The 26279-nt window shown below is 54.4% G+C and overlaps 1 protein-coding gene across 1 annotated transcript in view; it reads left to right on the forward strand.

Annotated features, from left to right (window-relative positions):
• LOC137306323 (serine/threonine-protein kinase MARK1-like) overlaps positions 1–26279 on the forward strand; it is a 125143-nt gene that overhangs the window by 69397 nt on the left and 29467 nt on the right. Inside the window, exons 2-3 of the mRNA XM_067975472.1 lie at positions 5939–6133; positions 8593–8646. Of these exons, the coding sequence (XP_067831573.1) occupies positions 5939–6133; positions 8593–8646 (249 nt within the window). The remainder of the gene's footprint in view (positions 1–5938; positions 6134–8592; positions 8647–26279) is intronic.

Raw genomic sequence — 26279 nt, forward strand, 5'->3', positions numbered from 1 at the left:
TATTGCAGGAAGATATCAATGGACTGGTCAGGTGGGCAGAAAAGTGGCAAATGGAATTCAGTCCAGAGAAGTGTGAGGTGATGCATTTGGGGAGAGTAAACAAGGCAAGGGAATACACATTAAATGGGAGGATACTGAGAGGTGTAGAGGAACAAAGGGACCTTGGAGTGCATGTCCACAGATCCCTGAAGGTAGCAAGACGTGTAGATAAGGTGGTTAAAAAGGCATATGGGATACTTTCCTTTATTAGCCGAGGCATAGAATATAAGAGCAGGGAGATTATGCTGGAACAGTATAAAACACTAGTTAAGCCACAGCTTGAGCACTGCGTACAGTTCTGGCCACCGCATTACAGGAAAGATGTGATTGTACTAGAGAGGGTGCAGAGGAGATTTACAAGGATATTGCCAGGGCTGGAGAATTTTAGCGATGAGGAAAGATTGGATAGGCTGGGGTTGTTTTCCTTGGAACAGAGGAGGCTGAGGGGAGATTTAATTGAGGTGTATAAAATAATGAGGGGCCTGGATAGAGTGGATAGGGAGGACCGATTTCCCTTAGCAGAGGGGTCAATAACCAGGGGGCATAGATTTAAAGTAATTGGTGGAAGGATTAGAGGGGAGCTGAGGAGAATGTTTTCCCCCAGAGGGTGGTGGGGTCTGGAACTCACTGCCTGAGAGGGTGGGAGAGGCAGAAACCCTCAACTCATTTTAAAAAGTATTTGGATGAGCACCTGAAGTGTCGTAACCGACAGGGCTACGGAACAAATGCGGGAAAGTGGGATTAGGCTGGGTGGCTCGTTTTCAGCCGGCACGGACACGATGGGCCGAATGGCCTCCTGTGCCGTAAATTTTGTATGATTCTATGATTCCTGTCTTCCTGTATTGGGTACGGTAGCATAGTGGTTATTTTACTGGACTAGTAATCCAGAGGCCTGGGCGAATAATCCAGAGTCATGAGTTCAAATCCCACCATGGCAGGAGGGGAATTTAAATTCAATTAATTAAATAAAAAATCTGGAATAAAAAAAACTAGTATCAGTAATGGTGGCCATGAAACTACCGGATTGTCATAAAAACCCATCTGGTTCACTGATGTCCTTTAGGGAAGGAAACCTGCTGTCCTTACCCGGTCTGGCCTATATGTGACTCCAGACCCACAGCAATGTGGTTGATTCTTAATCACCCTCTGAAATGGCCGAGCAAGACACTCAGTTGTCAAGAAGGCGGCTCAGCACCACCTTCTCAAAGGGGGCAAATAAGGGATGGGCAATAAATGCCAGCCTTGCCAGCGACGCCCACATCCCATGAACAAATAAAAAAACCCGTCCCCTCTCTCTCCCTCCCCACCCCCCCCAACCCCGACACCCGTCCCCTCTCTCTTTCCCCCCCCTACACCCGTCCCCTCTCTCTCCTCCCCCCCCCCCCCCCCCCCCACACCCGTCCCCTCTCTTCCCCCCCCCCCCCCCCACACCCGTCCCCTCTCTTCCCCCCCCCCCACACCCATCCCCTCTCTTCCCCCCCCCCCCCCCCCACACCCGTCCTCTCTCTCTCCCTCCCCACCCCCCCCAACCCCGACACCCGTCCCCTCTCTCTTTCCCCCCCCTACACCCGTCCCCTCTCTCTCCTCCCCCCCCCCCCCCACACCCGTCCCCTCTCTCTTTCCCCCCCCCTACACCCGTCCCCTCTCTCTCCTCCCCCCCCCCCCCACACCCGTCCCCTCTCTTCCCCCCCCCTCACACCCATCCCCTCTCTTCCCCCCCCCCCCCCACACCCGTCCCCTCTCTTCCCCCCCCCCTCACACCCATCCCCTCTCTTCCCCCCCCCCCCTCACACCCATCCCCTCTCTTCCCCCCCCCCCCCCCCCCCACACCCGTCCCCTCTCTCTTCCTCCCCCCGTCCCCTCTCTCTTCCTCCCCCCGTCCCCTCTCTCTTCCTCCCCCCGTCCCCTCTCTCTTCCTCCCCCCGTCCCCTCTCTCTTCCTCCCCCCGTCCCCTCTCTCTTCCTCCCCCCGTCCCCTCTCTCTTCCTCCCCCCGTCCCCTCTCTCTTCCTCCCCCCGTCCCCTCTCTCTTCCCCCCCCCGTCCCCTCTCTCTTCTCCCCCCCCCCCCCACCCGTCCCCTCTCTCTTCCCCCCCCCCACCCGTCCCCTCTCTCTTCCCCCCCCCCCACCCGTCCCCTCTCTCTTCCCCCCCCCCCCCCACCCGTCCCCTCTCTCTTCCCCCCCCCCCCCACCCGTCCCCTCTCTCTTCCCTCCCCCCCACCTGTCCCCTCTCTCTTTTCCCCCCCCCCGACCCGTTCTCTCTCTCCCCCCCCCCCCCCCCCCCCCGACCCGTCCTCACTCTTCTCCCCCTCCCCCCCCCCCGACCCGTCCTCACTCTTCTCCCCCCCCCCGACCCGTCCTCACTCTTCTCCCCCCCCCCCCCGACCCGTCCTCACTCTTCTCCCCCCCCCCCCCCCCCCCGACCCGTCCTCACTCTTCTCTCCCCCCCCCCCCCGACCCGTCCTCTCTCTTCTCCCCCCCCCCCCCCCCCCCCCCCCCGCGACCCGTCCTCACTCTTCTCCCCCCCCCCCCCCCCCCCCCGACCCGTCCTCTCTCTTCTCCCCCCCCCCCCCCGACCCGTCCTCTCTCTTCTCCCCCCCCTCCCCCGACCCGTCCTCTCTCTTCTCCCCCCCCCCCCCCCCCGACCCGTCCTCTCTCTTCTCCCCCCCCCCCCCCGACCCGTCCTCTCTCTTCTCCCCCCCCCCCCCCCCCCCCCGACCCGTCCTCTCTCTTCTCCCCCCCCCCCCCCCCCCGACCCGTCCTCTCTCTTCTCCCCCCCCCCCCCCCCCGACCCGTCCTCTCTCTTCTCCCCCCCCCCCCCCCCCCGACCCGTCCTCTCTCTTCTCCCCCCCCCCCCCCCCCCGACCCGTCCTCTCTCTTCCCCCCCCGACCCGTCCTCTCTCTTCTCCCCCCCCCCGACCCGTCCTCTCTCTTCCCCCCCCCCCCCCCCCCGTCCTCTCTCTTCCCCCCCGACCCCGACCCGACCTCTCTCTTCCCCCCCCCTCCCCCGACCCGACCTCTCTCTTCCCCCCTCCCCCGACCCGACCTCTCTCTTCCCCCCCCCCCCCCGACCCATCCTCTCTCTTCTCCCCCCCCCCCCCCCCCCCCCCCGACCCGTCCTCTCTCTTCTCCCCCCCCCCCCCCCCCCCCCCCCCCGACCCGTCCTCTCTCTTCCCCCCCCCGACCCGTCCTCTCTCTTCTCCCCCCCCCCCGACCCGTCCTCTCTCTTCCCCCCCCCCCCCCCCCGTCCTCTCTCTTCCCCCCCGACCCCGACCCGACCTCTCTCTTCCCCCCCCCTCCCCCGACCCGACCTCTCTCTTCCCCCCTCCCCCGACCCGACCTCTCTCTTCCCCCCCCCCCCCCCGACCCATCCTCTCTCTTCCCCCCCCCCCCCCACCCGTCCCCTCTCTCCTCCCCCTCCCCCCACCCGTCCCCTCTCTCCTCCCCCTCCCCCCACCCGTCCCCTCTCTCCTCCCCCTCCCCCCACCCGTCCCCTCTCTCCTCCCCCTCCCCCCACCCGTCCCCTCTCTCCTCCCCCTCCCCCCACCCGTCCCCTCTCTCCTCCCCCTCCCCCCACCCGTCCCCTCCCTCCTCCCCCTCCCCCCCACCCTATAACTGTTGGGGTAGTGTTGTGCGAGGGAGGGGGAAAGGGGGTTAACTGCTGGTACCGAGATGATCAGAGTAGGACGAGAGTACAGATTCCGAGTGCACCCTCCAGACCCTCTGGTGGAAATGCTTCTTACTCGATCCAGTGTTCACACTGGCAGCGGACCAGAGCAAGGAGTGAGGCAGGAGACGAGGGGGTGCCCCTCCCTCCTGGGCCCCGGGGTCCCCAAAGAGCAGTTATATCGAGGGTGATGCAAGGAAGGAAAGCTTGGTGTTATGGGTCTCTCCGCCCCCCAGTTTAGGGGCAGTTCATCCTGAGGATGTTAGATCCTGGATTCTGTTGTGAACGGTTTTAAAGATTGATTTGTGCAGCAGACAAAGAGCTCCTGGCTCTCAGGCACCAGTTATAGTGCTGTATGAAAATGAGATGTAGATTCTTCAATTTTCCAAAGTATAACCAATTTCCTTCAACCTGATACAAGGCTGCAGGTAAACTGCAGGAAGATATCAATGGACTGGTCAGGTGGGCAGAAAAGTGGTAAATGGAATTCAATCCGGAGAAATGTGAGGTAATGCATTTGGGGAGAGCAAACAAGGCAAGGGAATACACATTAAATGGGAGGATACTGAGAGACCTTGGAGTGCATGTCCACAGATCCCTGAAGGTAGCAGGACAGGTAGATAAAGTGGTTAAAAAGGCATATGGAGTACTTTCCTTTATTAGTTGAGGCATAGAATATAAGAGCAGGGAGATTATGCTGGAACTGTATAAAACACTAGTGAGGCCACAGCTTGAGTACTGTGTACAGTTCTGGTCACCACATTACAGGAAAGATGTGATTGCACTAGAGAGGGTGCAGAGGAGATTTACGAGGATGTTGCCAGGACTGGAGAATTTTAGCTATGAGGAAAGATTGGATAGGCTGGGGTTGTTTTCTTTGGAGCAGAGGAGGCTGAGGGGAGATTTAATTGAGGTGTATAAAATAATGAGGGGCCGAGAGAGAGAGTGGATAGGGAGGACCGATTTCCCTTAGCAGAGGGGTCAATAACCAGGGGGCATAGATTTAAAGTAATTGGTAGAAGGATTAGAGTGGAGCTGAGGAAAGATTTTTTCCCCCAGAGGGTGGTGGGGGTCTGGAACTCACTGCCTGAAAGGGTGGGAGAGGCAGAAACCCTCAACTCATTTAAAAAGTACCTGGATGAGCACCTGAAGTGCTGTAACCTACAGGACTACGGACCAAGAGCTGGAAACTGGGATTAAGCTCGATAGCTCTTCTTCGGGGCACGGACACGATGGCAGATTGGCCTCCTGTGTCGTTAATTTTCAATGTTTCTAGGGCACAGAGAATAATTGATGCCTGATTTTAATTAAAAGTAGAGGCAGCCTTGCGGGGCTGTAGGAGATGCCGGGCTGATCAATCAGCTGCGGAAGTGTCTCCACCAGCACTTCAACAGTTAGCATCACGGAGCAGTAATGACGAGCTTTCTGTGGATCTGCCGGGAGTCTCATCTGCTTTGTTTGCAGGGAGATTTTCTCTCGCTGAGTGCTGACCCGCTGATTGCTCGGAGTTTCCTTTCCCTGGTGCCCCTGGGGCCGCACGCCAACTGCACCCAGGAGGTACGGAAAGGCGGGCAGCTGAGCGTTCTCCCTCCAGAGCTTCCATCGGCTCGCCAGTCTGGGTGCCCACCGGTGATGGGTTTTCTTATCCCCCCTCCAATCACTGTGATCTGACCTGGGGGGGGGGAGGGGTCACCGCAGCGGATGTGACCTGCACCCTCACCTCTGATGCTGCTGCTCCAAAGGCTGCTGCCTCTGAAAATTCACGAGGAACAGGAGGAGGCCATTCTGCCCCTTGAGCCTGCTCCGCTGTTCAATCGGATCACGGTTGATCTGTATTTTAACTCCATCTACTCTCCTTCGCTCCATATTCCTCGATATCATTACCCAACAAAAATCCATCGATCTCAATTGTCCCCCAGCACCTACAGCCTTTTGTTGGGGGGGGAGTTCCAAAGTTGTAAACTAGTTCCACTTCTAAAGTCCATTCTGTTCCGCATCTCCCATCGCAATATTGTGTCTCCCTCCCTCTTTTATTTTCTAATAAGCTTCCATTTGTTTTATCGCTCACATGACCATGTTTATTTTCAAGCGTGTGCAATGGGGTGAAATGTATAGTCTCTGTGTCGCTGTCGTACTATCTCCGTTTTCCCGATGGTGATCCAGCTTGTCGTCTTTCCCCCTTCCCTTCCTGAGCACTGCTAAATGTGGACGCCTATTCTTGTGTTTGGTTGCAGCATACAGGGGGGCACCCGGACCCTCCGATTCAGTCCAAATCAAGCAGCCGCTCCAGCATGCCACGGTGTCGGAACTCCATCGCCACTACCGCCGAGGACACTCCTCACATTGGCAATTACCGGCTCCTCAAAACCATCGGCAAAGGGAACTTCGCCAAGGTCAAGCTGGCACGGCACGTCCTGACGGGGAAAGAGGTAAGATTGGCATCATCGGAGAGCTGGCGTGGTGGGATTCAGCATCTGGTGGTTGGGAAACGATTGGCTATCGGGCACTGATCTGCTCCTTCCGCTTCCTTTCAATAACTTCACGACCTGGCTGCCCACTTTCGATTTGCTTTTTCAACCAACTTTCTCCCCTTCCCACCCTCCTCCTGCCTGCCTCCTGGGGCACAAGTCCAGACGGTCATTGTCTACGGGTTCAACTGCAAGGGTCATCATTGTGGCTGAGCGCGATGTCCATCATCATCCCTCCCTCCTTCTCCTCTCCCCGGCGCGCGCGCCCTCCGCCCCCTTTCTCCCCAGCGCGCGCGCCCTCCGCCCCCTTTCTCCCCGGCCCCTTTCTCCCCGGCGTGCGCGCCCTCCGGCCCCTTTGTCCCCGGCCCCTTTGTCCCCGGCGCGCCCGCCCTCCGGCCCCTTTGTCCCCGGCGCGCCCGCCCTCCGGCCCCTTTGTCCCCGGCGCGCCCGCCCTCCGGCCCCTTTGTCCCCGGCGCGCCCGCCCTCCGGCCCCTTTGTCCCCGGCGCGCCCGCCCTCCGGCCCCTTTGTCCCCCGGCGCGCCCGCCCTCCGGCCCCTTTGTCCCCGGCGCGCCCGCCCTCCGGCCCCTTTGTCCCCGGCGCGCCCGCCCTCCGGCCCCGCACTGATGGACTGCTAAGATTAGATAACTCACCACAACCCGAGGATTAACCCCGGGCCCTTCCTGGTACTGCTCAGCTATCTAAACCGATCTGAGCTTTCTCCGTGTTTCCTCTTTTGTTGAGAGGATTTCCCCATTTGGTTTGAGCACCTTATGCTCTGCTTTGAACAGTTTTCAAGTATTCCTTTATATTGCTGAACAGTTTGTAAACTTCACCTGTAGACCTTAACCAAAATGCAGGATAGCTTATTAATAGATTGGTGTCAGCCTTGCTTCAGTGGGCAACACTCTCGCCTCTGAGTCAGGAGGTTGTGGGTTCGAGCCCATAATCCAGGCCAACACTCCCGGTGCCAGTACTGAGAGAGTCTTTCAGATGAGACGTTAAACCGAGGCCCCGCTTGCCCTCTCCGGTGGATGTAAAAGCTCCCATGGAAGAAGAGCCAGGTGTTCTCCCGATATCCTGGGCCAATATTTATCCACCAACTCGTACCACTAAAACAGATTATGTGGTCATAAATCTCATTGTTCTGCACTGGGAGTGTCAGCCTAGATTTTGGGCTCATGAATCTGGAGTGGGACTTGAACCCATACCCTTCTGATTTCAAGGCGAGAGTGCTACCCACTGAGCCACAGCTGATTGCCTGGTGAGGGTTTCCATTGTGTTGCTCTGTTTAAATGACAGCAGGTCGGGTCTCAGCACAGGTCAGACTCAATCCAGGGGGCCCTCCTCATTCCTGCTCCTGAGTGGTTGATATCCCACCTACAGTGATTTCACAAGCTGACAGTCGATGGGAAAAACCCCAATCTCGTCATAAATGTTTCCCCGTTTTCGAGTTAAGTGTTAGGAGGAAAATTACAAGGGGAGATTAGTTTTGTACGAGAATACTAGTTTTCCGATTTGTTCCCCTCCCCCTGCCCTTTATCTGTTTTGGAGCCATAGCAACATTGCGAGGTGATATTAGGCATAGTGTGGTGGAACAGGACGGGCAGGTTTGAAACTGGGTGATTGTGTGATTGTAAAATAAGCAGAGGTGTACAGTACAAACTGACCCAGAGGCTGTGTGGTGATTGCTACCGACACAGAGAAACTTCACGCTTTCCTATAGTATGTTTAGTAAATTAACCCCCTACTCCCTTATTTATAAAGCTCTTTCTATACATATCTGAACATTGTGTTTATTTTTGTTTTAAAAACTTGCTGGGAGTGTTGCAAAGTACTTAAGGGATTTAAACACTGTCATAAAGCAGGTATTAACCAGGCTGTAAAGCAGGAGTTTCAGTATACTCCCAGAATAACAGTCTGCTTTCCTCCTCTCCCCCCCCAACCCCCAACAGTTCCATATGTGCTCGTAACCCCATTGTACTTTGCCAGTGATCACTCTTGATAAACAAGCCTAGACAGGGTGTCGGCAAGCTATTCCACCTTGTAGTGCATCTTTCAGTGCCAAAATATCCTCACCTATTATCCACCCATCAGCCTACTTCCCCTCCCACCCCCCCCCCCCCACTTTCCCCAATTCTCTGGCCCACATAACAGCCTGTTCCAGCTCACATTTCCTAACTCAGCAGGGACTGGGGATCAGAGGCCCTGGGCATCAGGCCTGGTCCGAGTGGCTCCTTGTCACTGTGGGCTGAGCATTTACCTACCAACCCACTGGGGGCATCCTCTGTGCCCCAGCCACCAATACAAGTGATCAATGGGGCCCCTAACTTTGACTGGTAATGATGGTAATGCAGTAACTCAGAGCTACAGATCGAGTCAGTCCCTGATCTGAGTTGACAATCTCTTTTCTTGCCTACAGGTCGCTGTTAAAATAATTGACAAAACCCAGCTGAACTCCTCTAGTCTGCAAAAGGTAAGCACTGGAACTCTTACTCCTTCTTAACATGTGCCTCGGGAACCCGGGGGAGGCTCGTCATCCTGTGCCTGTCAGCTTGGGACTCAGTCTCCGTTCTGAAGAGATCTCTGAATTACAAAGAAGGGAGCACTTGTAAATTCAAGCAAGGGGCCCCAGGAAGGCAGCGTGACCCCTGGGCACTGCCCTCACTGTTTACATTTGTTCCTGTTGCTACTCCTGATCGATTCTCCACCCCCCCACCCCCTACAACATGGAGACCCAATGAAGCCATTTGGGACCGGTGTGGGGTGGGGAGAGTTCCCCAGCTGTGTGCCAGTGAGATGACGATGCACCCTATCATCTGTTGATTTTGATTGCTGTGTGAGTCTTTGGAGCTGAACTGTTCAACCTGAGCCCTGTTTGCCGACCAAGCTTTCAGCTCCAGCATCCGATGCAAATGAGGTCTGTGTTGCCGTGGTAACGGATGCATTGTTGGCCGAGACTTTGCTTAACAAAAAAAAAATATTCTAACCAGTTACAGTCCCGCTGACTTCACCACTGAGTGGCCAAGTGTATTATTGGAGCTGTTTGTACTGCTGGTTTTAGTGGAACGTTAGCAGAAAGAAAGACTGCCTGGACCGGAGAGAATCTGCTAAATGTTTAACCCTTGGCTTACCAGGAGATGGCACTACAGACAGGCCCTTGGGTTACTGGAGACTGCACTACAGACAGGCCCTTGGGTTACCGGGAGATGGCACTACAGACAGGCCCTTGGGTTACTGGAGACTGCACTACAGACAGGCCCTTGGGTTACTGGAGACTGCACTACAGACAGGCCCTTGGGTTACTGGAGACTGCACTACAGACAGGCCCTTGGGTTACGGGAGACTGCACTACAGACAGGCCCTTGGGTTACGGGAGACTGCACTACAGACAGGCCCTTGGGTTACGGGAGACTGCACTACAGACAGGCCCTTGGGTTACTGGAGACTGCACTACAGACAGGCCCTTGGGTTACTGGAGACTGCACTGCAGACAGGCCCTTGGGTTACTGGAGACTGCACTACAGACAGGCCCTTGGGTTACTGGAGACTGCACTACAGACAGGCCCTTGGGTTACTGGAGACTGCACTACAGACAGGCCCTTGGGTTACGGGAGGCTGCACTACAGACAGGCCCTTGGGTTACTGGAGACTGCACTACAGACAGGCCCTTGGGTTACTGGAGACTGCACTACAGACAGGCCCTTGGGTTACTGGAGACTGCACTACAGACAGGCCCTTGGGTTACTGGAGACTGCACTACAGACAGGCCCTTGGGTTACTGGAGACTGCACTACAGACAGGCCCTTGGGTTACTGGAGACTGCACTACAGACAGGCGTTGGGAGCCAGTTGCACCAGAACCAACATTGCTGCAGTCTGTACAAACTGGTACCTTAACAAGGAAATGTGGAAGCCCAGCTGCCATCTGCAGCAAGTGAGGGGACTTATTTTTTTATTTGTTCATGGGATGTGGGCGTCGCTGGCGAGGCCGGCATTTATTGCCCATCCCTAATTGCCCTTGAGAAGGTGGTGGTGAGCCGCCTTCTTGAACCGCTGCAGTCCGTGTAGTGAAGGTTCTCCCACTGTGCTGTTAGGAAGGGAGTTCCAGGATTTTGTCCCAGCGACGATGAAGGAACGGTGATATATTTCCAAGTCGGGATGGTGTGTGACTTGGAGGGGAACGTGCAGGTGGTGTTCCCATGTGCCTGATGACCTTGTCCTTCTCGGTGGTAGAGGTCGTGGGTTTGGGAGGTGCTGTCGAAGAAGTCTTGGCGAGTTGCTGCAGTGCATCCTGTGGATGGTACACACTGCAGCCATGGTGCGCCGGTGGTGAAGGGAGTGAATGTTTAGGGTGGTGGATGGGGTGCCAATCAAGCAGGCTGCTTTGTCCTGGATGGTGTCGAGCTTCTTGAGTGTTGTTGGAGCTGCACTCATCCAAGCAAGTGGAGTGTATTCCATCACACTCCAGACTTGTGCCTTGTAGATGGTGGAAAGGCTTTGGGGAGTCAGGAGGTGAGTTACTCGCCACAGAATACCCAGCCTCTGACCTACTCTTGTAGCCACAGTATTTATATGGCTGGTCCAGTTAAGTTTCTGGTCAATGGTGACCCCCAGGATGTTGATAGTGGGGGATTCGGCGATGGTAACGCCGTTGAATGTCATGGGGAGGTGGTTAGACTCTCTCTTGTTGGAGATGGTCATTGCCTGGCACTTGTCTGGCGCGAATGTTACTTGCCACTTATGAGCCCAAGCCTGGATGTTGTCCAGGTCTTGCTGCATGCGGGCTCGGACTGCTTCACTATCTGAGGGGTTGCGAACAATGTGCAACCATCAGTGAACATCCCCATTTCTGACCTTATGATGGAGGGAAGGTCATTGATGAAGCAGCTGAAGATGGTTGGGCCTAGGACACTGCCCTGAAGAACTCCTGCAGCAATGCCCTGGGGCTGAGATGATTGGCCTCCTACAACCACTACCATCTTACTTTGTGCTAGGTATGACTCCAGCCACTGTAGAGTTTCCCCCCTGATTCCCATTGACTTCAATTTTACTAGGGCTCCTTGGTGCCACACTCGGTCAAATGCTGCCTTGATGTCAAGGGCAGTCACTCTCACCTCACCTCTGGGATTCAGCTCTTTTGTCCATATTTGGACCAAGGCTGTAATGAGGTCTGGAGCCGAGTGGTCCTGGCTGAACCCAAACTGAGCATCGGTGAGCAGGTTATTGGTGAGTAAGTCCCGCTTGATAGCACTGTCGACGACACCTTCCATCACTTTGCTGATGATTGAGAGTAGACTGATGGGGCAATAATTGGACGGATTGGATCTGTCCTGATTTTTGTGGACAGGACATACCTGGGCAATTTTCCACATTGTCGGGTAGATGCCAGTGTTGTCGCTGTACTGGAACTTTGTTCAGCACTAAAGAGATAGTAACTGGGGAGGGGCGTCCTGACTGAAGGAAACGATTAACAGCAAACAGTGCCATTGGTTATCCATTCTGCTTCTTGACGGTGATGCTGCACCCATTTTGTGTCTTTTGGATGAGACGTTAAACCGAGTCCCCGTTTGCCCCCTCAGGTGGACGGAAAAGATCCCACGGTCACTATTGGAAGAAGAGCAGGGGGAGTTCTCCCCGGTGTCCTGACCAATATTTATCCCTCAACCAACATCACTAAAAAAACAGATGATCTGATCATTATCACATTGTTGCTTGTGGGATCTTGCTGGGCATAACTTGGCTGCCGCGTTTCCTACATTACAACAGTGACTACACTTCAAAAATAAAAGTACTTCATTGGCTGTAAAGTGCTTTGGGACGCCCTGAGGTTGTGAAAGGCCCTGTAGAAATGGGAGTTTGTTCTTTCTAGGTGTATCTACACTGGCCAGGTATTGTTCTCCTATATGGGGAGTGAAGCCTATTCATTGCCCTTGCCCCTGCTCTCTTTCCTCTTTCCCCCGCCCCCCGCCCCCGTTGCTTACACTGAGTCCTGCTGTGTGATCCTGAGACCCAAGAGCCAACACACCAGAGCGGCTCCCCCACCACCGCTCGGCTGCAGTGGGCACACATAACGTAACGGCATACCCACATTCTCGTGCCTGCAGGTCCCACTTGTGAGGGGTGTCCAGCCTACGGTGGGAGAACAACACATCTGTAGCCTGTCCTGTGATGTAAAGGTGTTTTCACCCTGTGAACGGGTAAACTGGCTGGTGGAAGGTGTGGATCCTTCTTCAGACTTCCCCACCCCTCCTGGATTCGTCTCTGCTCCCTGCCACCTTGTGATAAATTATTATCCCAATGGGCTCAGTCAGTATCAGTCACCACAAAAAGCTGTGGACTTTCCCTCCACCCCCCCACACCCCATAAAGTGGTATTAATTTTAATAGATTAAAATCCAACCTATTGCAGAATTAATAAACATTGCTCCCTTCAGACTGGCAGACCCATCACCCAATCCAACTCCCTAACAGGCCCCCCTGGCCAGGTCCCCACTTTACTGTATCAGGATCGAAGAACACTTGGACCCTTGCGTGCTCAGTGGGAGTGTAGCTGCATACTGATGGCAGCACTAGTGCTGGGGAAGACCAGAGGGAATCATCAAGACTGTCCTGTGAATCTTGTCACAGTGTAATGGTGCTGAATATTTAATGTGGTTATCCATTGGGTTCATCCTCCAGCCAGGCTTCCACTCCTCAATGCCAGATTTCTCTCTGCTCCGACATTAGCCTCTGCGCCCCTGCCTCCTTAAACACTCTCCCTAGAATCCCCCTCCCTCACCCTGTCTCCTTCCTCCCTGCTTTCAAAATCCTTTAGCACCCCCACGCGCCCTCCCCCACATTTTCCGTTTCTCCTTTCTGCTTGACCGTCGGCACTTGAACGGGCTCTGTGACGCGAGGAGTGCTGCAGCAATGTTCTGGCGATCTGGGTGACGGGGGTAAGACCCCATCCGTCCGTCCTTGCCCCGAGCAGGTGGTGGTGGGACAGTTTTTACAACCGAAAGGCTGGCTTGAGCCACTTCAGAGGCCGTTTAGAATCAACTAAGTGTTGTGGGACATTTAGGCCACAAGTGAGCCAGTTGGGTTTTTCTGAAAATCTGGCTGCTTTCATAGAATAATACAGCACAGAAGGAGGCCATTCGGCCCATCGTGCCTGTGCCGGCTCTTTGAAAGAGCTATCCCATTAGTCCCACTCCCCCGCTCTTTCCCCATTCGTGGTAATTTTTTTCAGCCAATAAATGACCAGATGACCTCCGGGTTGGTGGTCCGGTGACCACAGCACTACCGTTGAACCACGCACCTGCACCGTGTGCCAGGTTTTACAGCGGGCACTTCTGGCCAGCTGGTTCCTGTGATACCTTACGGTTCCACCACTTGGCCAACGTGTGCGTGTTTTTCCCAATGGCGTCACAAGGTATTGAGGGTGTGGGCCGTTTACTGATCTCTTTCTCTTACTCCCACCTAACGCTGCTTCTCAGCCGGCCAAGATCTCGACGTGTCCCATCGATGCTGCCGTGATTTATTATTAAACTGCTTTTTGTGCCACTCATTATTTTTTGTTGCTCGTGTCAGAAGTGAAGGAATATTTACCGGAGCCCGTCATAAGCCCGCTTCAGCTTTCATCCTTTGCCTGGTAATTACTCTGCCTGCACTCAGACAGGTGGAGACATGAAGGAGTTAGCTGCTGTCTGCAGCACTTATTAATGCTGTAAACTCTTGCGGGCTACCATGGCAACCTTGCAACAAAGCCCACTCAGTGCTGAGTTCACAGCTCGGTTATAATGGTACTTTGTCAGTACCTGCTTTCCTTCTTAAAGGGGATGTGTATTCATGTGGATTTGCCACACATTATGGAGGAAGATAATTGTATCCTTATCAGGGTGTGCCTCCGTCCTCTTTTTCATCCCTCTGTTTTACCAGTCGAAATTCCTGGTTGGATGGAGCCACTGAGCAAACATTTTGTGTCGAGTTTCTGATAGACTGAGAGCAGGAATGGGAAGAGTCGATTGGATCACCACTTCACGTTGCCTCGGTGATGGGACTTGCCGATGTCACTGCACGGCAGCACCGTGGCGATTAGTGCTCTGCGTGGAGCGGCACTAACCCATACAGAGCAGACGGCCCGGTTTCAATCCCCGCAGGGTCTGTGCTGACCCAGCTGACCGCCTCTTGTGCAGCTGCTGAGGTGCTGCCGTTGGCCTTGGCCATTCTTGGTGGGGGGGAGAGGGAGGAATGAGCCAGGGCCCCTGCCCCTGCCCGCTATCCAGTGACGGTGTGTGTGAGACAGCTGGGGACAGAACCTGGCTTGGGTACGATGCCCTCTGAGGCGATCAGTCTAGGGGTGTTCACTGTCTGGGCTAACGCATGAAGAATGAGTTTGAACAAAGTACTGGGGAGGGTGGTGGTTCACTTCGAAAAAAGAAAGACTGGCATTTACACAGCGCCTTTCACCACCTCAGGGCATCCCAAAACGCTTCACAGCCAATGAAGTACTTTTGAAGTGTGGTCACTGTTGTAACGCAGGAAACACAGCAGCTAATTTGCGCACAGCAAGATCCCACAAATAGCAATGTGATAATGACCAGATCATCTGTTCTAGTGATGTTGGTTGAGGGATAAATATTGGCCCCAGGACACTGGGGAGAACTCCCCTGCTCTTTGAAATAGTGGCCGTGGGATCTTTTGCATCCACCAAAGGGGGCAGACGGGGCCTCTCTTCCGAAAGACGGCCCCTCCGACAGTGCAGCGCTCCCTCAGTACTGCCCCTCCGACAGTGCAGCGCTCCCTCAGTACTGCCCCTCCGGCGGTGCGGCGCTCCCTCAGTACTGCCCCTCCGACAGTGCGGCGCTCCCTCAGTACTGACCCTCCGGCGGTGCGGCGCTCCCTCAGTACTGCCCCTCCGGCGGTGCGGCGCTCCCTCAGTACTGACCCTCCGACAGTGCGGCGCTCCCTCAGTACTGACCCTCCGACAGTGCGGCGCTCCCTCAGTACTGACCCTCCGACAGTGCGGCGCTCCCTCAGTACTGACCCTCCGACAGTGCGGCACTCCCTCAGTACTGCCCCTCCGGCGGTGCGGCGCTCCCTCAGTACTGACCCTCCGACAGTGCGGCGCTCCCTCAGTACTGCCCCTCCGGCGGTGCGGCGCTCCCTCAGTACTGCCCCTCCGACAGTGCGGCGCTCCCTCAGTACTGCCCCTCCGGCGGTGCGGCGCCCCCTCAGTACTGCCCCTCCGGCGGTGCGGCGCCCCCTCAGTACTGCCCCTCCGGCGGTGCGGCGCTCCCTCAGTACTGCCCCTCCGACGGTGCGGCGCTCCCTCAGTACTGCCCCTCCGGCGGTGCGGCGCTCCCTCAGTACTGCCCCTCCGGCGGTGCGGCGCTCCCTCAGTACTGCCCCTCCGGCGGTGCGGCGCTCCCTCAGTACTGCCCCTCCGGCGGTGCGGCGCTCCCTCAGTACTGCCCCTCCGGCGGTGCGGCGCTCCCTCAGTACTGCCCCTCCGGCGGTGCGGCGCTCCCTCAGTGCTGACCCTCCGGCGGTGCGGCGCTCCCTCAGTACTGACCCTCCGGCGGTGCGGCGCTCCCTCAGTACTGACCCTCCGGCGGTGCGGCGCCCCCTCGGGACCGGCCCCGGGAGTGTCGGTCTGTATTTTGAAGCTCTGGGATGGGGCTATAAACCCATGAACTTGTGACTCAGAGGTGAGAGTGATACCCACTGAGCCAATGGCTTGACACTGTACAAGTGTATGTTTATCTTCAGTGAGGCGGGGGGATTGTAAAGAAGGAACAGCAGAATGAGCGCAAGGTAAATACGGATGAGTGTGGCCCTTCGGCCCATCTTTGCTCAACCATCCAGACAGACCTTACTGTTGTTTCCCTCTAATCATAACATCAAGTGTTCATTGCCTCCTTTGATCAGAGCTGTGATTTAGTTTCTTGGCTGTGGGTCGTGTTTGTGTGAGTGAGATTTTGGTTTATGTCCTAAACAAGGTGCGATTCCGAACACCGTGCGTCGGTGGCGAATTGGGTCCAGATTTTCCGTTCTCTTCAGGACCAAGTTGTCTTCCTAAACATTTGAATTTGAACATAATGTGGTTTACAGCTACAGTCGAGGGAAAAGCTGGTTATCAGGTCACTTGCATATCACCGTGTGTGTTGCTGCACCTCCTTTTACAGATTTAAAACAAATTTGCTGTGTAAGATGCCTTTTCCAGTCTTAGTTTGGTGTACGTGCCCTGCAATGAATCTGTTTCTCAGAGACACTTGGTAAAGCAGAAACAAAAAACTCACATTTATAAAGCACCTTTCATGCCCTCAGGACGTCCCGTAGGGCTTGACGAGGAAAGACCCAGGTCCATCTAGTTCACCTTCTCCCATCCTGGTAGTCCCACGATACAATGATAATGGAGTTGTTGACTAATCACTGCAATCGATCTCCATCAATGAGTCTCCACCAGACCCAGAGATGAGGTGAGGAAACCCCCAGTGGGGGAGAGCTTTGGGAATCATCGGTCCAAAGTCACCTGTTCCTCCCGAGCCTGTTACACTCACCACACGTCGTGTCTCAAGTTACTCACACACTGGATCCCAAAATGTTATTTTCTCCAAGAAATCTGTCTAATTTGCATTTGAATAAATCAACACTAACTGTTTCCACCAGGGAGCCTGCTCCATAGATTGACCACTCGCTCACTGAAATATTGTCTCCGCAGATTAGTTTTGAGTTTACACCCTTCGAGTGCCCCAACCAATGAGTTGTTTCTCAGGTAGAGTCACTAAGGTCGGGTCCCTGGCTGGAGGTGGATACTGGGGCTTTGCATTCGCTAGTGTTTGAGGCACCCACAGACTGGGCCTGGTACCCTTACTGATCTCCATTTTCCCTGAATTGAAATAAGTTTTTATTTCTCAGCTTGGGGCAGCTAACATTGGACTCGAGATCCCTTGGTTAGGGAGAGGATGTGTGCAGGCGCCAGGTAGGATCAAGCTCCATTGTGATGCCCTCCACAGTCAAATAGCCAGCTGGGGCACATGAGTGTTGGTCACTTGAATGAGGGACTGCAGGTGCCTGTGGAACTGTACCACAATCACTTATTTGGTTGTGGGGTAAGAGAAAAGGGCAAATGAATTAGAAATGAAGTATTTTAGGTCTGAATGCATTTTTGGGCGAGGGAGTAGAGTGTTGGATGTGTATGTACTGTGGGATTTTGGAATTGGGGAAGCATAAGGTGAGAACTGGGGCAAAACATTGTGATTTTTCAGTGTACCTGCTTTCCGACAGCTCGTTTCAGCTGACCATGCACCTGAGCAGCAATATTATATACACTATGTTGTAGAGATGTTCACAGGCTGGGCTTTGTACCAATTAGTCAGTGATCACCCTACTGAGCGAATGTGACTTCAAACTCAGCAGAGGCTTTGGAGCTAAGATTAAAACGGATTGAAGCTTGGATAGCAGAAGAAAGGTGGCACTGTGGGTGAGCAGGGAGAGCTCTCTGGTTTATAACTGTTACGAGGTGGTCAGTCGTTGGTGCTCGCTGAGTTCGCTCTGCAGTGGTTTGGATGCAGTAGTTTACAACAAGTTTCTTATTCCTGCCTACGGTCAGAACAGAATGAATGTACATTTACACAGCGCTGCAGGGAGTGTCACTCCAGAGCCAGGTGGGATCCTGAATCCACCAACCCTACAGCTGCAGAGGGGAAGCTCCATCTCATCGCTCTGGTTTGGGTCTGGCCAAGACCCAGAGGGGACGCAGTATTGTGACTGACACCACTCACTGCTGGTTCAGTGCCCTTTGTTCCAGGGAGTACAGGGCCATTTGGCTATGAGCACCTCACTGGTAAACTTTGAAGGCCCATCTCCAGGCCTGGCTGAACCTGTAGGAAGTCGAGTTCTAGGTGCACACTGAGACCTGGCATCCAACTTCCAGTCCCCTCGAGAGTTAAGTGCTGCACAATTAGTGCCTGTGCATACTGAGCTTTTTAATGAGGGAGCCATTAACTGTGAGAATTTGAGGAAATATACTATCGGTTTGGGGACTTGACTTGAGCTGGGCCCTCATTAATAAGACTTGGCTCTGTTGAATTGTAATTGTAGCTGTCTGGATAATCATTCCCTGATTAGGATCAGGGTGATTTGTACATGCAGTGCAGTGCAGGCCTGCTGGGTTTGTAGAGTTGCAGCACTTTGCCTGGGGTTAGTTGCAGAAAGGAAAAGAGAAGAGTATGTAAGAGATGTTACGCCAGTATATTGCAACACTGTGGGGGTGGTGTGGAGGGCTGTACTGTTTACAGCCAGGGTAGTACTTAATATTTTGATAACCAGCTTCTCATGTGAATCAGTCCACCACTGAATGGATTTCACACGCCTTCTAATCATTGGTTCACTGAGGTCTGATTGGCTGTTTAATATTAGAAAACCTGCTTGGCCCCTGTTATGCTGCAAGGTGGATTCGGCAGCGGGCCGGGTGGATTCGGCAGCGGGCCGGGTGGATTCGGCAGCGGGCCGGGTGGATTCGGCAGCGGGCCGGGTGGATTCGGCAGCGGGCCGGGTGGATTCGGCAGCGGGCCGGGTGGATTCGGCAGCGGGCCGGGTGGATTCGGCAGCGGGCCGGGTGGATTCGGCAGCGGGCCGGGTGGATTCGGCAGCGGGCCGGGTGGATTCGGCAGCGGGCCGGGTGGATTCGGCAGCGGGCCGGGTGGATTCGGCAGCGGGCCGGGTGGATTCGGCAGCGGGCCGGGTGGACGTTTAAGCATCAGAGCCACTCCTGATAAAATTCAACTGCTTTCCATCACTACATGTTTGTTCTGATGTTCCCAAAGTGAATATACAGAACTGGGAGAGTCTGTGACATCCTCTGCTATCCTGTCAGACTTAGATTTCAGAAAATACTATAACCCACTATATCTCATACCCCAGTCTTTCTACCTCCTCCTCCTGAATTTGATGATACTACGTTACAATTTGTTTTCCCCCCCCAAACACACTTTACTCTGGTTCACTGCAGAGTGACCAGATTCCATCGGCATTTCCCCTGATCTGAGATTTGCAACCTTATGCATGTGGTGTAGGGCAATTACCCCGTCCCACAATGTTAAGCACCGGAGATCCTTGTGGGTTTCCCCTCACATATCCCTATCCACTCTGGATGCAGAAAGTGCCTCACTACTATACTGTGTGGTTATGGCTAAAACTACTAGTCGAATTTATTTACAAGATTACACAGAAACAAAACAAGGGAACAAGTAATCAGCCACTCATTGCTGGATTTACACAGTACTTTACACTGCTTCTGAAATTATGTAGTTGAAACCTATTTTACCATTTCTGCCTCCAAGGCAGAATACAACACATAAGATCAAAGGGGTTTTTCCCTACTTGACAAACAGTCCTTGTTGATCAGTCTTGCCATTCAAGTTTGAGTGTGAGCAGCTGGCTTCTGACCATTGCGGTGGGTTTGATTGCTTTTGGCGCCTGACTCGCAGATTGAACAGATTGGCTGTTTAGTGTCTAAATGGCATCTGCAAGTCTTGCATGAATTTAACACGTCAAAGAACTGAGGTACTAGCCCAAACACACTTGACCCGATCAGATTCCGATCAAACAGTCCCACTATAGGTCACCTCCCCTTGACGTATCTGTGTATTGTTCCCCCCCACAGAAACACGAGAATGTGGTAAAATGGAAGTTCTGTTTAAATTCGCAACCTTCAAAATTCAGATGAGAAAGAAGCCATGGAGCGATGCTTTTGTCGCACTGTCCACGAGCATTGTTGTGTCGCTTGGGAGAGGTGTGGGAATCATCGAATTTTGCAGCACAGAAGGATGTCATTTTTTTTAAAGAAACACGACAGCTTCTCACTCGAGCAGAGAGAATCAGGAGAGTTCTCATCAAGGGGTTTAATTTTTTGGGAATTTACATCAAAAACAGACCATTCGGCTCAAGTGGTCCATGCCGGGGTTTATGCTCCACACGAGCCTCCTCCCCCCCCCCCCACCACTTCATCTCACCCTATCTGCATATCCTTCTATTCCTTTCTCCCTCATGTACCTATCTAGTTACCCCTCAAATGCGTCTATGATATTCGCTTCAACTACTCCATGTAGTGAGTTCCACATTCTCACCACTCTCTGGGTAAAGAAGTTTCTCCTGAATTCCCGATTGGATTTATTAGTGACTATCTTATATTTATGACCCATAGTTCTGGTCTCCCCCACAAGTGGAAACATGTTCTCTACGTCTACCCTATCAAACCCCTTTATAATTTTAAAGACCTCTATCGGGTCACCCCTCAGCCTTCTCTTTTCTAGAGAGAAAAGAGCCCCAGCCTGTTTAATCTTTCCTGATGGTTATAACCTCTCAGTTCTGGTATCATCCTTGTAAATCTTGTTTGCACCTTCTCCAATGCCTCTGTATCCTTTTGATAATATGGAGACCAGAACGGTGCACAGTGCTCCAAGCGTGGTTTAACCAAGGTTCGATGCAAGTTTAACACAACTTCTCTGCTTTTTAATTCTGTCCCTCTGGAGATGCATCCCAGTGCTCTGTTTGCATTGTTTATGGCCTTATTAACCTCTGAAGCTACTTTTACTGATTTGTGAATCTGTACCCCGAGATCCCTTTGCTCCTCTACCTCATTTAGAATCTTATTTTCCAAGGAGTCTGGTCACAGATGTCGCCCCCGTCCAGCCCAGCACGCCCCCGTCCAGCCACATGCTGAACCGTTGACGTTTACGACACAGAAGGCCACTTGGCCTATCGTGTCTGTGCTGGCTCTTTGCTCGAGTAATCCAGAGCCAATCCCACTGCCCTGCTCTCCCCAGAGTCCTGGATCTTCCGCTGCTCCAACCTTCCATTAACAGATGTGATGGCCTGTGCCTCACCCACTCCCTGTGGCAGAGCAATGCAATGCTGCAGCAACCTTCTGTGTAAAGAAATGTCTGCTAACACCTCTCCTCAATCTGTTAGTGACAATTTTAAATTAATAACCACCCTGTCACTAACTCCTCAGTAATCCACTTTTGCTTCTACACTAGAGCACTAGATGCTCGCCTCCTCCTAACCCCTTCCCCCCATGGCTTAATGTGTAAATGCACTGCCCAATGTGGAACTGAGCCAGAGACTTCCAGGATCAATCACGGTCCACTGAGTTAGCCGATCTCAGTCGGAGATGTGATAGGGGTGCTACAGTTTGTACGTTAAATGGATTGGGTTGAATGTGATTTTGTTTTTGGAGCACAGGCGCACACTGCATGTTTGTGATGTGTGACAGCACATACTCCTTCTGTTTAGTGAGAGGCTGAGCTTAATTTTCTGGCCCTGGGGAGGGGAACACACTTGCACGGCCGCACTGTGTTGGGTGAATTCCAGAGGTAATCCGAGGGAATTAACAACAGAGGAATAACTGGAACATTGTGTGTCGGCCGTGTGTTCTGTACTTGTCTTTGCCTGTTCCTCAATGACATTATAAATCTGGTGAGCAGCAGTGAAGGGCATGGCTTATACCAGAGCTTGCACGGGTACCCAGGCACCGCACTCCCAGAGCTCGCACGGGTACCCACACTCCCAGAGCTCGCACGGGTACCCAGGCACCGCACTCCCAGAGCTCGCACGGGTACCCACACTCCCAGAGCTCGCACGGGTACCCAGGCACCGCACTCCCAGAGCTCGCACGGGTACCCAGGCACCACACTCCCAGAGCTCGCACGGGTACCCAGGCACCACACTCCCAGAGCTCGCACGGGTACCCAGGCACCGCACTCCCAGAGCTCGCACGGGTACCCACACTCCCAGAGCTCGCACGGGTACCCAGGCACCACACTCCCAGAGCTCGCACGGGTACCCAGGCACCACACTCCCAGAGCTCGCACGGGTACCCAGGCACCGCACTCCCAGAGCTCGCACGGGTACCCACACTCCCAGAGCTCGCACGGGTACCCACACTCCCAGAGCTCGCACGGGTACCCACACTCCCAGAGCTCGCACGGGTACCCAGGCACCACACTCCCAGAGCTCGCACGGGTACCCAGGCACCACACTCCCAGAGCTCGCACGGGTACCCACACTCCCAGAGCTCGCACGGGTACCCACACTCCCAGAGCTCGCACGGGTACCCACACTCCCAGAGCTCGCACGGGTACCCAGGCACCGCACTCCCAGAGCTCGCACGGGTACCCAGGCACCGCACTCCCAGAGCTCGCACGGGTACCCAGGCACCGCACTCCCAGAGCTCGCACGGGTACCCACACTCCCAGAGCTCGCACGGGTACCCAGGCACCACACTCCCAGAGCTCGCACGGGTACCCACACTCCCAGAGCTCGCACGGGTACCCAGGCACCGCACTCCCAGAGCTCGCACGGGTACCCACACTCCCAGAGCTCGCACGGGTACCCACACTCCCAGAGCTCGCACGGGTACCCACACTCCCAGAGCTCGCACGGGTACCCACACTCCCAGAGCTCGCACGTGTACCCACACTCCCAGAGCTCGCACGGGTACCCACGAACCGTACTCCCAGAGCTCGCACGGGTACCCAGGCACCGCACTCCCAGAGCTCGCACGGGTACCCACGAACCGCACTCCCAGAGCTCGCATGCTCTCATGCACACCTCGCACTGGGACCCATGCACCACACTCCCCCAGCGCTCATGCGGACGGACGGGGACACACACACACACACACACACACACACACACACACGGGTACACAGGCACCATACTCCCAGAGATCGCACGGGTACCCACACTCCCAGAGCTCGGACGGGTACCCGCACTCCCAGAGCTCGCACGGGTACCCAGGCACCGCACTCCCAGAGCTCGCACGGGTACCCAGGCACCACACTCCCAGAGCTCGCACGGGTACCCACACTCCCAGAGCTCGCACGGGTACCCACACTCCCAGAGCTCGCACGGGTACCCACACTCCCAGAGCTCGCACGGGTACCCACACTCCCAGAGCTCGCACGGGTACCCAGGCACCACACTCCCAGAGCTCGCACGGGTACCCACACTCCCAGAGCTCGCACGGGTACCCAGGCACCGCACTCCCAGAGCTCGCACGGGTACCCACACTCCCAGAGCTCGGACGGGTACCCACACTCCCAGAGCTCGCACGGGTACCCACACTCCCAGAGCTCGCACGGGTACCCAGGCACCGCACTCCCAGAGCTCGCACGGGTACCCACACTCCCAGAGCTCGCACGGGTACCCAGGCACCGCACTCCCAGAGCTCGCACGGGTACCCACACTCCCAGAGCTCGCACGGGTACCCACACTCCCAGAGCTCGCACGGGTACCCACACTCCCAGAGCTCGCACGGGTACCCACACTCCCAGAGCTCGCACGGGTACCCAGGCACCGCACTCCCAGAGCTCGCACGGGTACCCACACTCCCAGAGCTCGCACGGGTACCCAGGCACCGCACTCCCAGAGCTCGCACGGGTACCCACGAACCGCACTCCCAGAGCTCGCATGCTCTCATGCACACCTCGCACTGGGACCCATGCACCACACTCCCCCAGCGCTCATGCGGACGGACGGACACACACACACACACACACACACACACACACACACACACGGGTACACAGGCACCATACTCCCAGAGATCGTACGGGCACCCGCATGGACATGCGCACCACAACTCACTGCTTCCATTTGTCTAAGTAACCGCTTCCCATTCTCCTCAGGTAGGCTGCAGTTTCGTGTGATGGCAGCAGTTTCCCTTGGAATGGCTTTTAGTGACGCAGGAGGCTGTCATTCAGGGTGTAGATGACAGCATTGCAGACACAGAGCAGAGAGTGAGAGGCCCAGGAAGCTGATCCCTGTGGTTTGAGGACTGAGTTATGAAGGAAGATCAGAGAAACCTGGGCGTTTTAAGCCTTCAAATTTAAAATGTGTCCGATAAATGGTTTGAAAAAGTAAGCACTGTTTCAAGTTACATAGTTTGAAAGTTAACGGTGTGAGCCTGGACTGAGGGAGTGGCCAGGCTTCCTAGCTCGGCACAAATTAGAAGAAATAACAAGAGATTAATGCAGGCTGCAGAAGGACTTCCTTAATCAGGGAGGATTGCTGAGGTCCAGGGTTGGTGACTGCTGAACAGTACCATTCCAGAGACTCGAGCCCATAATCCAGGCTGACACTCCCAGTGCCAGTACTGAGGGAGTGCTGCACTGTCGGAGGTGCCGTCTTTCAGGTGAGACGTTAAACGGAGGCCCCGTCTGCCCTCTCCGGTTGATGGTAAAGATCCCACAGCCACTATTGGAAGAAGAGCAGGGGGAGTTCTCCCCGGTGTCCTGGGCCAATATTCTTCCCTTGACCATCATCACTTTTTAAAAAAAAATTAACTGGTCATTTATGTCATTTGCTGTTTGTGGGACCTTGCTGTGCGCAAATAGTCCACCATGGTAGCCTGCATAACAGTGTCTGCAGTTCAAAAAGTAATTCATTGGCTGTGAAGTGATTTGGGATGTGCAAGGCACTATATAAATGCAAGTTCTTGGCTCAACACTCTCAGAGCCATTTGATTTGAATTACAACTTTCTAATTCCCTGCCAGCCATCTCAACATGGAGCGTGACAAATACTGTGTTGAGAAGCACTTGTGTCTTTGACTTGCGGACGTGTGCAAGAGCAGCCTATGATTATCCTCCTCCTGGCATTTGGCCAGGCTTTCTAATTACATCGTCACTGTCTTTCACCTGCCTCTTCATTGGGATGCGTATTTTGTGTGACCCTGAGAAGTGACAGGAGTCCTTACGAGCCCAAGGCTGGGCAGACACGAGAGAGAGCCTTGTGTTTAACCACCTTGTTAGGACAACTCATCATATCAGTAAAACAATCAAGAGTTTTGTCCAATTGAGATTTGCTGTGTCAATGTGCAGCTGTACTGGAGCAGGCCCAGTCAGACAGAGCGCCGACAAAGCTCCAAAACCGTCTAACATTGCAAATCTATCCTGAGAACCTCACTGCACTATGCCCTGACTCTGGGGCAGGAAAGGATCCTGCACCTGCACTGGGAGTGAACCCGGAGTCCGATGGGGAACGTGCCTGACCTTTCCTCAGAGTCTCCTCTCAACTCTAAGCTGTCGCTCAGCATACGACTGCCCCAACACCCTACACTGCCTGTGTCAGTCAGCTCCGTCCTTCAAACAAGGTTCGGAGAAAAGAATCAAACGAGCAGAGTCTGGACAACTTCGCAGAGACTGCAAGGGTGGGGGGGGGGGTGGGGGCCTGGAGTTTCTTCACTTTCTGCAGGAGCCCCTGAGGGTCTCGTTCCCCTCATCTTCAGTGCAACTTGTGTGGTAAAAATATGGACGGAGAGAGGCAGACATATACAGAGATTATATATAGGGATAGAATCATAGAAATTTACAGCGCAGAAGGAGGCCATTTGGCCCATTGTGTCTGTGCCGGCTGAACAAGAACTATCCAGCCAAATCCCACTTTCCAGCTCTTGGTCTGTAACCTTGTAGGTCACGGCTCTTCAGGTGCATTTCCAAGTACCAGTTAAATGAGTTGAGGGTATCTGCCTCTACCACCTTTTCAGGCAGTGAGTTCCAGACCCCCACCACCCTCTGGGTGAAAAGACTTCCCCTCTAATCTTCGACCAATTACTTTAAATCTATGCCCCCTGGTCATTGACCCCTTTGCTAAGGGAAATAGGTCCTCCCTATCCACTCTATCCAGGCCCCTCATTATTTTATACGCCTCAATTAAATCTCCCCTCAGCCTCCTCTGCTCCAAAGAAAACAACCCCAGCCTATCCAATCTTTCCTCATAGCTAAAATTCTCCAGCCCTGGCAAAATCCTCGTAAATCTCCTCTGTACCCTCTCTAGTGCAATCACATCCTTCCTGTAATGTGGTGACCAGAACTGTACACAGTGCTCAAGCTGTGGCCTAACTAGTGTTTTATACAGTTCCAGCATAACTTCCCTGCTCTTATATTCTATGTCTCGACTAATAAAGGAAAGTATTCCATATGCCTTTTTAACCACCTTATCTACCTGTCCTGTTACCTTCAGGGATCTGTGGACATGCTCTCCAAGGTCCCTCTCTTCCTCTAAACCTCTCAGTATCCTCCAATTTATTGTGTATTCCCATGCCTTGTTTGCCCTCCCCAA

The sequence above is a fragment of the Heptranchias perlo genome, chromosome 43 (assembly GCF_035084215.1).
Source record: "Heptranchias perlo isolate sHepPer1 chromosome 43, sHepPer1.hap1, whole genome shotgun sequence".
Lineage (NCBI taxonomy): Eukaryota > Metazoa > Chordata > Chondrichthyes > Hexanchiformes > Hexanchidae > Heptranchias > Heptranchias perlo.